This window comes from Diadema antillarum, unplaced genomic scaffold (assembly GCF_040938485.1).
Source record: "Diadema antillarum isolate AM-2024a unplaced genomic scaffold, OU_Dant_1.0 seq00001531_RagTag, whole genome shotgun sequence".
In the NCBI taxonomy this organism is placed as follows: domain Eukaryota; kingdom Metazoa; phylum Echinodermata; class Echinoidea; order Diadematoida; family Diadematidae; genus Diadema; species Diadema antillarum.
This window is the reverse complement of record NW_027272263.1, coordinates 154,659-165,948: the sequence shown is the minus strand read 5'-3', so window position 1 is coordinate 165,948 and position 11,290 is coordinate 154,659. Positions and strand designations below refer to the sequence as shown.

Here is an 11,290-nt window from a genome sequence, read left to right as displayed (position 1 = left end):
GAAGAGTGTGCAAAGGATTCCAAGACATGAAAAGCGGCCTTTAAGACATACCTGATCATTCTACTCTTCCCCCAAAAAAGGGTTGTAGAAAAACGGCTAAAAGCACACTTTCCCATTCATGTTAAGATACCAAACTGAAGAATAATGTAGAAGAAGGATAGCTCTTTCAGAAAATAATTGATTATGAAAAAATCAAGATTGACTTAGTTACACCATTTTACCTTTTTTGAGTCCTCGCGTAAAATCAAGGGGTGCGACTTTTTGTTTGTTTTGAGATGCACGGTCACGTTTAATCATGTATCGTGATTATTGTTATTTTTTTTACAAAAATGTTATTCGCTGACCAACATTCAGGTACAAATAAATGCAACATAATATGATATATAAAACAATACAGTTTGACTGGCAACTACAAACAGTCTAATAAGTGAGCTTCCAGTTAGTAGTGGTTTTCTGTAGAGCCAAATGAAATGCTTTATAGCAAAATGAGCTAAGCGCCTCTTTTACACATGTCAAAATTTGACCTTTCCAGTAATACCTTACTTGTGACAAAACAAGGAATATTGTAGAAGTTATGATAAAAAATATCCTGTATTTTCTTATCATTTTCTTTGTGTTTAGCAGCTTTAATCATGAATGTCTCAACTTAACAAGAGAGAGAGAGAGAGAGAGAGAAAGACAGCTCAAGTTCAAGTTTATTCAAAGTTTCCACAATACAAAAATTACATAAGAACGATAATATGTAACAGGGAATACATTGTTGAATATATGCGATTTAAAACAATTTGCAGAATATTTGAATATAAATTGACAATGCATGTAGATGCATATAGATGTAAAGTGGAGGGGTCTTAGAAAAGCAAGCTTGTATAATAAGAACCCCTGAAAAGGCAAGTTAAGACATGTAATATAACAACTCACTACTATATACAAACATTTTAAAGCCATAGAATAATTCTAGTGGAATCCCTCAACAAGCACAGCAACAACACCCCAGAGACCAAAGAAATTGACACTAAATTTATTGCCCCCCCCCTCACTTGTTTTAAATTATGGGAAAAATACTTCTCGATCCAAAGATCGACAAGATTTGCTGCCAGTGTGAATGGAAAACAAAAGATCGCGAAGACTTCGCCATCTTAAACTACTTGATCGTTTGCCAGTCTGAGCGCAGCTAATTTTCATATCGAAAATCCTTACATTTCCAGTCTCATCTCGAATAGCATAACAACAGAAATGTGAGGATATTCATTCAAAAGGCATTATACATATTTTATCCTAACGCGGACATTCGTATATACATATCTCAAGACATGTTTTAATTTGTTTTCTTCTTTAGTAACCTAGCTTTTCAACACAGTGGATTTCACCACTTTCCCAGCAAGGATTGTACATGTATTCCAATAACTTAGTCAAATAGATAAATCTCCCCAAAAAGAAATCCAAATGTTTCTATTGCTATGCAAATGAAGTCATACCCACAATTTATTTTGATGGTACATCTACATAATTATGTAGATGGCAACAAAATACATCAAAGTTATATCGAAATACGACCATTCCATCATTCACTTATTAAAAAAAACACACTAAAAAACCCCAAAGTTTTCATGGGTTTTAAATATTGTGCAGGCATTTATATATATATATATATATATATATATATATATATATAAATATATATATATATATATATATATATATATATATATGTATATGTATATATATATATGTATGTATATGTATATATATATATATATATATATATATATATATATATATATATTTATCGGTTTCAAATAGCAAAGGCAGCTAGACAGGCGGCTGATGCTGGAGTAGACGGTATCTTGGTATCCGCTCACGGTGGTAGACTACTCGACGGCTTGCCTGCTCCAGTGAGTTTTTTTCCACCACTTTCTTTCTTCTCCCCTTTTCGCTTTCCTCATCTTCTACTCTGTTATCTCCTCCCCCTCTTTTTTTCCCGCGCTTTTTGCTTGTACTATTGTTCACTTTTCTTTCGGATGGAAAAGTATTATCTACTGATTGGGCCCATATATTTTTGGTTCTCGCAGATGTAAGTGCTTCGTTTTATCATTACAGATGTGATCTGCTGTCAATTCTGTTTATTACAGTACTAGTATTGAAATGTATGACTGATTTCAATCGTTACGTCGTATATTCTGTCAAGAAATAAAAGATATGATAGTATAATTTGAACTGAAATGAATTGGGTGAATAATGTACTTTGTGATCCTATTGCTACCATCGTGTGTCGTGTGGCTGTTCAAAAACCACTCTATCTTTAGTGATGTCTCTATGGATTCTTTTGTTTCATGATTGACCGTTACAACTGCCTTTAATAGTGATAATGAGAAAACGTTTTTGTATGATGTCGTCTAGATCGACGCTCTGGCCGAGGTTGTGGAGGCGGTCCGTGGTCGCAAAGTGGAGGTCTACATGGATGGTGGAGTGAGGACGGGAGCTGACGTACTAAAGGCTCTAGCTAGAGGAGCAAAAGCAGTGTTTGTTGGCAGACCGATACTTTGGGGATTAGCTTGCAAAGTGAGTGCAGCCGGTGTCAATGCTATGCTTCGTAGCATGTCTTACACATCCCCATGCTACCCCTGTCGTCGATTTCTAAATATGAAATTGAAGTTTGTAATGCCCCCAAACTGGGTCGCGACATTCAAGACTTATGAATGGCCCACAAGCTTGACAATGAAAAAAAAAATACATGAGTCATACTGCCCATAAGCTAGATACTTGGCAAATAAGGCCCATAAATCCGACACAAAGCAAAGAGGGCCAAGAGAGAATGGCACTGCGTTTATTAGGCCCGTAATGTACGAGTGCACGTCACGAGACCGACACCCACGAATCATACAGCCCACTAGTCATACAGCTCACAAGTCATACAGCCCATGAGTTATACAGCTCACGAGTCATACTGCCCATTAGTTCGACACTAAGCCAACAAGGCCCACGAGACCGACACATCAAGCCCCGTGATGTATCTGTCGAACTCATGGGCTGTTTTTACCTAGTGTTGAACTCATGGGCTTTATTTGCCTAGTGTCGAACTCATGGACCGTATGACTCGTGAGCTGTACATGGACCTGTTTTCAATGTCAAACTCGGGGGCTGTATGACTCGTGGGTGTCGGTCTAGTCGGACGACCCCTTACGAAAAAGTCCTGTGGTACTCCTGTGGTAATTACCACAGGACAGTACCACAGGACAGTACCACAGGAAAGTACCACAGGACAGTACCACAGGACAGTACCACAGGAATTGTCCTGTGGTATTTTGGGACATACCACAGGACAGTACCACAGGAATTCCTGTGGTATTTTGGGACGTACCACAGGGCAGTACCACAGGAAAGTACCACAGGACCGGTACCACAGAACAGTACCACAGGACAGTACCACAGGAATTCCTGTGGTATTTTGGGACGTACCACAGGGTAGTACCACAGGAAATCCTGTGGTATTTTGGGACGTATCACAGGGCAGTACCACAGGACTAGTACCACAGAACAGTACCACAGGAACTCTCCTGTGGTATTTTGGGACAGTACCACAGGTCGATCATTACCACACAGCATTACCACAGGGCAGTACCACACAGCATTTCCATGGTACCACAGGAGAGTACCACACAGGATAGATCCAAAAAAAAAATCTGGGAGAATTTTAAGGGCTTTTTACACTTGTAAATTTTTGCTTAGCCCCGGACCAACGGTGGGGCTAAGGGGGGGGGGGCCTTAGCCCCACCGTTGGTACGGGACTATCCTTAGCCCACTTTCTGTTTACACTCGTTTTTGCCAAAGTGGGCTAGCCCCACCGATAGTACGGTACTATCTGGCCCTGCAAAATAGCAGGGGTTAGCACCGCAATTGCGGTGCCAAGCAAGTGAGTGTAAACAGAACGAAAAAATAATCCTGGGCTAAGCGACGGAGACGAAGTCCGACCCTCACTGACCAATCAGAAACGAGGTAATCAAGTGCTGCCGGTGCGTGCGTGTACGTGTACAGTACACAGCGTAATTATGAATATTCATGTGGTTTGGAAAGTCCGGGGCTAAGAAATACGAGTGTAAAAAGGTCAGTTTTCTCCTTAGCCCCTGACAAGAGATAGTACGGGACTAATTGGCGAGTGTAAAAAGCTGAAAAAATTGGTACGGGACTAACGATAGTCCTGGGTCAGAGAAAGTCCGGGGTTAAGAAACACAAGTGTAAAAAGCCCTTTAGTCACATATCAAGGAATATTCCTGATGGGTGAGTGATGGATTTCAGGACAAACATGGCCCTACTTAATAACCTGTCCTACTCCTAACATATAACCTCAAACGAGAGTCTAATGACCAAGTGCCAATCTAGTCCTATAATAGATCTATATAGTCATATTCTATTCCTAGGTAGCCATCGTCCGTATCAGTACATTTATATATGGCCGTCTATCCGTAAAGCATTAAGGCATGGTTACTAACTCGATTATACTTTATTATCAAGATATGAAATTATACTTTCATAACAATATCTGTGATATTGGGAATAACATAACATAATTAGACAATCTTTCATAAAGTTCAAAGTAAGTTCCATCATTAATACTTTGACTTTTTAAGTCATATATGTATTTTCTAAAATCTAGAGTGCTTTTTATGAATATTCATGAGCTATGTAAAAATTTGTACCACAGGAGTACCACAGGAGTACCACAGGAGTACCACAGGAGTACCGTACCACAGAAGTTCTTATGAAATTTCTCATGCTTTACATCAGCACTTTCACTAAATAGGTAATACTGTAGGAGTATAGGACAGGATAAGTAATGGCAAATCAATTGCTATAATTCACAGCATAACTCATCTATCAATTAATTGAGGAATATTAATATGTGCTTTTCTGTTTGTATTTTTATAATAAATTTCAGTAGTTTCTGCCTTACAATTTTCCTGTGTGGTACTCCTGTGTGGTACTGCTGTTTGATATTCTCCTGATGTGATAGTCCTCTAGTATAAAATGTAAAAAAAAAAAAAGAATATCCTGTAGCATTTTCCTGTGGTATTTACGAATTTAATTTGCTGTGTGGTACTTCTGTGTGGAATAGCACCATATTATGATTTTCCTGTGGGATTTTGGACAGTTCCTGTGGTACTCTCCTGTGGTATACATCGAAAATTACCACAGGAATTCCTGTCGTACTGTCCTGTGGTACGTCCCAAAATTTCACAGGACAATTTGTGTGGTACTGTCCTGTGGTACGTCCCAAAATACCACAGGACAAGTCATATGGTACTGTCCTGTGGTACTATCCTGTGGTACTGTCCTGTGGTACTGTCCTGTGGTACTATCCTGTGGTACTGTCCTGTGGTACTGCCCTGTGGTACTGTCCTGTGGTACGTCCCAAAATACCACAGGACAATTCCTGTGGTACTGTCCTGTGGTATGTCCCAAAATACCACAGGACAAGTCGTGTGGTACTGTCCTGTGGTACTATCCTGTGGTACTGCCCTGTGGTACGTCCCAAAATACCATAGAACAAGTCATGTGGTACTATCCAGTGGTACTGTCCTGTGGTACGTCCCAAAATACCACAGGACAAGTCGTGAGGTACTGTCCTGTGGTAATACCCTGTGGTACTGTCCTGTGGTACGTCCCAAAATACCACAGGACAATTCCTGTGGTACTGTCCTGTGGTATGTCCCAAAATATCACAGGACAAGTCGTGTGGTACTGTCCTGTGGTACTATCCTGTGGTACTGTCCTGTGGTATGTCCCAAAATACCACAGGACAAGTCGTGTGGTACTATCCTGTGGTACTATCCTGTGGTACTTTCCTGTGGTACTGCCCTGTGGTACTGTCCTAAAATACCACAGGACAAGTCGTGTGGTACTGTCCTGTGGTACTATCCTGTGGTACTGCCCTGTGGTACGTCCCAAAATACCACAGAACAAGTCATGTGGTACTGTCCTGTGGTACTATCCAGGGCAGTGGTACTGTCCTGTGGTACGTCCCAAAATACCACAGGACAATTCCTGTGGGACTGTCCTGTGGTATGTCCCAAAATACCACAGGACAAGTCGTGTGGTACTGTCCTGTGGTACTTTTCTGTGGTACTGCCCTGTGGTACGTCCCAAAATTCCACAGGACAATTCCTGTGGTACTGTCCTGTGGTATGTCCCAAAATACCACAGGACAAGTCGTGTGGTACTGTCCTGTGGTACTATCCTGTGGTACTTTCCTGTGGTACTGCCCTGTGGTACTGTCCTGTGGTACATCCCAAAATACCACAGGACAAGTCGTGTGGTACTGTCCTGTGGTACTATCCTGTGGTACTGTCCTGTGGTACTGCCCTGTGGTACGTCCCAAAATACCACAGGACAAGTCGTGTGGTACTGTCCTGTGGTACGTCTCAAAATACCACAGGACAAGTCGTGAGGTACTGTCCTGTGGTACTGCTCTGTGGTACTGTCCTGTGGTACCGCCCTGTGGTACTGTCCTGTGGTACGTCCCAAAATACCACAGGACAAGTCGTGAGGTACTGTCCTGTGGTACTATCCTGTGGTACTGTCCTGTGGTGTGTCCCAAAATACCACAGGACAATTCCTGTGGTACTTTCCTGTGGTACTGTCCTGTGGTTCGTCCTAGAATACCACAGAACAAGTCGTGTGGTACTGTCCTGTGGTACTATCCTGTGGTACTTTCCTGTTGTACTCTCCTGTGGCACGTCCCAAAATACCACAGGACAATTCATGCGGTACTGTCCTGTGGTACTGTCGTGTGGTATACGTCCCAAAATACCACAGGACAATTTGTGTGTATACTGTCTTGTGGTACTGTCCTGTGGTACTTTCCTGTGGTAATGTCCTGTGGTGATCCCAGAGTACCACACGAGCCTGTGACACAGTACCACACAGTTCCTGTGTTAACATATATTTGTGTGGTACATTGTGTGGTACCAACCAGTACCACAGGGAGTACCACATGAGCCTGTAAAACAGTACCACACAGTTCCTGTGGTAACATTTATTTATGTGGTACATTGTGTGGTACTGACGAGTACTACAGGGAGTACCCTTCAAGCCTGTGGTACAGTACCACACAGTTCCTGTGGTAACATTACAAGTGTGTGGTACATTGTGTGGTACCGACAAGTACCACAGGGAGTACCACAGGACTTTTTTGTTAGGGACCCCTAATGTACTGAGTGTCGGACTTGTGGGCCTTATTTGCCAAGTGTCGGACTTATGGGCTTTTACCTATGAGTCAAACTCGCGGGTCTTGTGTGTGTATAGTGTCTGACTCATAGGCATTATTTGCCTGTATTGTCGAGCTTGTGGGCTGTACGACTCGTGAGTGTCAGCATAACTTGCAGGTTTCTGTGATATTAATGTGACTAACAAAAGACATGGCGAGGGAACATGCAAGTTATGCTGAGTCGAGGGGAAGGTGCAGTCCAATGTCTTTTGTTAAACATATCAATACTTTATCAATGATTGACAGATGAGGTCACAACATGAAGATTGGTGTGTAAGGATTTTTGTGTGTGTGTGTGTGTGTGTGGGCGTATCCAAGTAACCTGAAGAAAAAAAATAGAAGAAAATTAGTTTAAAAGATATCGAATGTTTCTAGGTGTTCGTTTCACCACAAAAGTGATGTTGAGGATAACATAAATCAACACAAATCAACATGCATTATATTTGTATTTCAGAGAACCTTTACGTACAATTTCAACACGAGGTATTTCACTTTGACTGTATTTGTAAAAGCTGTCTTTCGTGACTTGTTTACAGGGAGACGTTGGGGTGAAGCACGTGCTGGATATTCTACGATCTGAACTAGACTACGCTATGGCTTTATGTGGTAATGCCTTCTGTTTTTTCTTTGTTTATAAGATTTTCTTAGATTTGGGTTATTCAATAAATCTAAGAGCAAGATTTTTGTTTCATGTAGTAGGAGTAGTTCAATAAACACTTTTCTGTTCATTCATCTCGATGGTATTCGTTTGTTGATAGCATATTAAACATATTCAAAACTTGATACATGTATTGGACGAAAAATGAAGAGAAACCATCGTTGAGAGTGATTGTGTTTGTTTTCTCTTGCAAACATTAAAACTCCTGTCATATGCCCGTAGGTCTCAGCAGATATTGTTATCAAGGTAAATTTTCTCGTGATTCATACTCTGGAACAGCTTGATTCCTCATCATGATCAGTGCGTACTTTTTCCGTACATTATAGATCCCCTGACCCTGCACCACAAAGCCAACAAAAACTCGTCAGAAATAATTCTTAATTAAAAAGGGCAGATCCTGAAAGAACAGACTTTAAGCATCAAAATGATGTAAACTTACTTCAAACGAACTCTCATTAAAGAAGGCACACATACTCTCGAAAAATGTGTAAGTATAGGCATTGATAGAATGTAAGCGCCGTGCTATGTGCAATGAATAGGACCCCAAAAAGGATGTGAAACTCCAAAGCAACAACAATGAAAGAATTATCAGATAAAGCTGCACTTGAGCATGCTCTGATACACGCTCTATTTTTACGACTAATACCAACTCTCAAAGTAGTGGCGTCATCTTTTCAAAAGTTATTAGACTTGAAAATAATGGTTGTGTAAAGGGTTGTATAGGGAAATAAAAGGGGTCTCAAGACACACTTATCACACTATTCAACAAAAAGTGTCCTGGAAAAAATGATACAAACACATTTTCCAGTTCGTTTTATGATCCTTATCTTTAGAATAATGTCGAACAAGAATTGCTCTTTCAGAAAATATGAAAAATGCAATATTGACTACTGTAGGTTGATTATTGACTCACTGTACCTGTTTTGAGTCTTCGTGTAAAATCAGGGTGTGCGGTATTTTGTTCGTTTTGTGATGCATGGTCATATATACTCGTTCCATTCACTAGAAGCTACAAAAGTCCAAAACTTTTTTTCTTAGCTTTGTATTAGATTGTGATCTAATTTGTATTAGTCTGTTTGTCTGACTTTGCACACAATTTAACGAAGAGAACTTGACCATCCATAACGTAGAATCGCAATTTAAAGATGCTCGTTCAGATATTTCTATATATTCTCTTAATTTCCATCTTTATCATTTACTACAGGCTGCAAGGACGTGAACACCATACCATCTGATGTTGTCGTACACGAAAGCTATTACCAATACCACCCAAAACACAAGTTATGAGAATAGATATAACATGGGGGAGGGGGGAGGGATTCAAGGAAAACGTAGTCAAACTGCGAGTAGTCTAGAGTGAACGACGAATCTGCGCAGTCACTATGTTAACCAACATTATGGTGCTTGTGTGTGTGTGTGTGTGTGTGTGTGTGTGTGTGTGTGTGTGCTTGTTGTTGTCATTGTTTTTTTAATCTATTTTTAATTTATTCTTTATTTACTTGTTTTTTTTTTCTTGCTGTTGCTGCTGCTGATGTTGTGTTATTTGAAAAGGATGGGCCAAATATTTCATACTTTCCTACATGTTGTTTAGGTATATTATAGTATTATGGAGTTAAACAAGGGTGGAATGTTTCACAAATGGCTCTGCTAAAGTAAATAAAACAGGGCAATGCGCTCAACAAGTCACAATAATCTTTGTGATAGTTTGAGATAAGAAATGAAGTGTGTAGTATGGAAGCATCAAGCATTCGTAAGCTCATGTGATAATCCATTCACCTAATAGGAAACCGTTACCATTGTCTTGAGTTTTGAAGAAGTACTTAATCCCTATAGCGGCTGTAACGCACCTAGACTATAGGATGGGTTGGTCCACTGGCAGTGTGTAATGGTCAGGCGCGCCGGAAGCAGTTTTGGATTGGGGGGGGGGGGGCAAACATTGGAGGGGGCTCAAGATTAGACCATGCATATTATGTTACACAATATACACATACACACACACACACACACACACACGCACACACATCTGTTATATATATATATATATATATATATATATATATATATATATGTAAAGTGGCGAACGGTGGGTCGAAACATGGGGGGAACCATAAATTAATTTTGACGGTCTGTATGCTTGTACGTGTGTGCGTGAGCAATAATGGGACTACAATACATTACGGAATGTGATACATTCAACAACGCAGTCATTGAGGAACATTGTAAGTTTTCCTTACATGGATTATGGAATGACGGTGTGAAACGATCGACAAATTATATACTGTCAGGAACATAAGGTGAATGGCATAACAATAAAATGCGAGCGAGCGAAGCGAGCGAGCTTGAAAATTTTGATATTCTACAGTTCCAAAACTGGAGTTTTAATTGTAGCTACATATTTCGCTTTGAAATAACTGGGGGCGCATCGGGCGCAACTGCTGGCAATTATTGGCAGCAACATTAGGAGAATGGCATAACGATTCAATGCGAGCGAGCAAAAGCGAGCGAGCTTGAGAATTTTGACATTTTACAGTCCAAAAACTGCCGTTTGTAGTTATATCTTTCGCTTTGGAAATTAAGGGGGGGGGGGCATCGGACGCAACTGCTGGCAATTACTGGCAGCAACATTAGGAGAGTGGCATAACGATTCAATGCGAGCGAGCAAAAGCGAGCGAGCTTGAGAATTTTGACATTTTACAGTCCAAAAACTCCCGTTTGTAGTTATATCTTTCGCTTTGGAAATTAAGGGGGGGGGTGCATCGGACGCAACTGCTGGCAATTACTGGCAGCAACATTAGGAGAGTGGCATAACGATTCAATGCGAGCGAGCGGAGCGAGCGAGCTTGAAAATTTTGACATTTTACAGTCCCCAAACTCCCGTTTGTAGCTATATTTATCTTTCGCTTTGGAAATTAAGGGGTGGGGGCATCGGGCGCAACTACTGGCAATTACTGTCAGCAACATTAGGAGAATGGCATAACGATTCAATGCGAGCGAGCGAAGCGAGCGAGCTTGAAAATTTTGACATGCTAGAGTCCAACAACTGCCGTCGTAGCTATGTTTTTCGCTTTAGAAATTAAGGGGGAGGAGCCCCGGGCTCAACTGCTGGATGCGAGCGAGCGAAGCGAGCGAGCTTGAAAATTTTGACATTTTACAGTCAAAAAGCTGCCGTTTGTAGCCATATTTTTCCCTTTTATTCATATATATACATATTTATTTTATTTTCTTTGTTTATTCATTTATTTTTATTATCATTATTATTATCATTATTATTATTATTATTATTTTTTTTTTGGGGGGGGGCTTTTTGGGGAGGCAAAAATGCGTTTTGCCCCCCCCCCACTTTTTGGATGGGGGGGGGGGGGGGGGAG

At 40.7% G+C, this 11,290-nt stretch overlaps 1 protein-coding gene across 1 annotated transcript; it reads left to right on the top strand.

The window, feature by feature from the left end:
- Positions 1–1,818: 1,818 nt before the first annotated feature.
- LOC139710424 (2-Hydroxyacid oxidase 2-like) lies at positions 1,819–9,209 on the top strand. Its single transcript, XM_071622341.1, has 4 exons — positions 1,819–1,895; positions 2,401–2,562; positions 7,801–7,870; positions 9,127–9,209. Exons 2-4 carry the CDS (start codon positions 2,458–2,460, stop codon positions 9,207–9,209), a joined length of 258 nt encoding a protein of 85 aa, XP_071478442.1. The 5' UTR covers positions 1,819–1,895; positions 2,401–2,457.
- The last annotated feature ends 2,081 nt before the right edge of the window (positions 9,210–11,290 follow it).

Excerpts from the sequence above, each read along its gene's own strand:
- LOC139710424 (XM_071622341.1), top strand. The coding sequence starts at position 2,458 with ATGGATGGTGGAGTGAGGACGGGAGCTGACGTACTAAAGGCTCTAGCT. Across the intron at positions 2,563-7,800 it reads TTTGGGGATTAGCTTGCAAA|GGAGACGTTGGGGTGAAGCA; the intron begins GTGAGTGCAGCC and ends ACTTGTTTACAG. Across the intron at positions 7,871-9,126 it reads CTACGCTATGGCTTTATGTG|GCTGCAAGGACGTGAACACC; the intron begins GTAATGCCTTCT and ends CATTTACTACAG.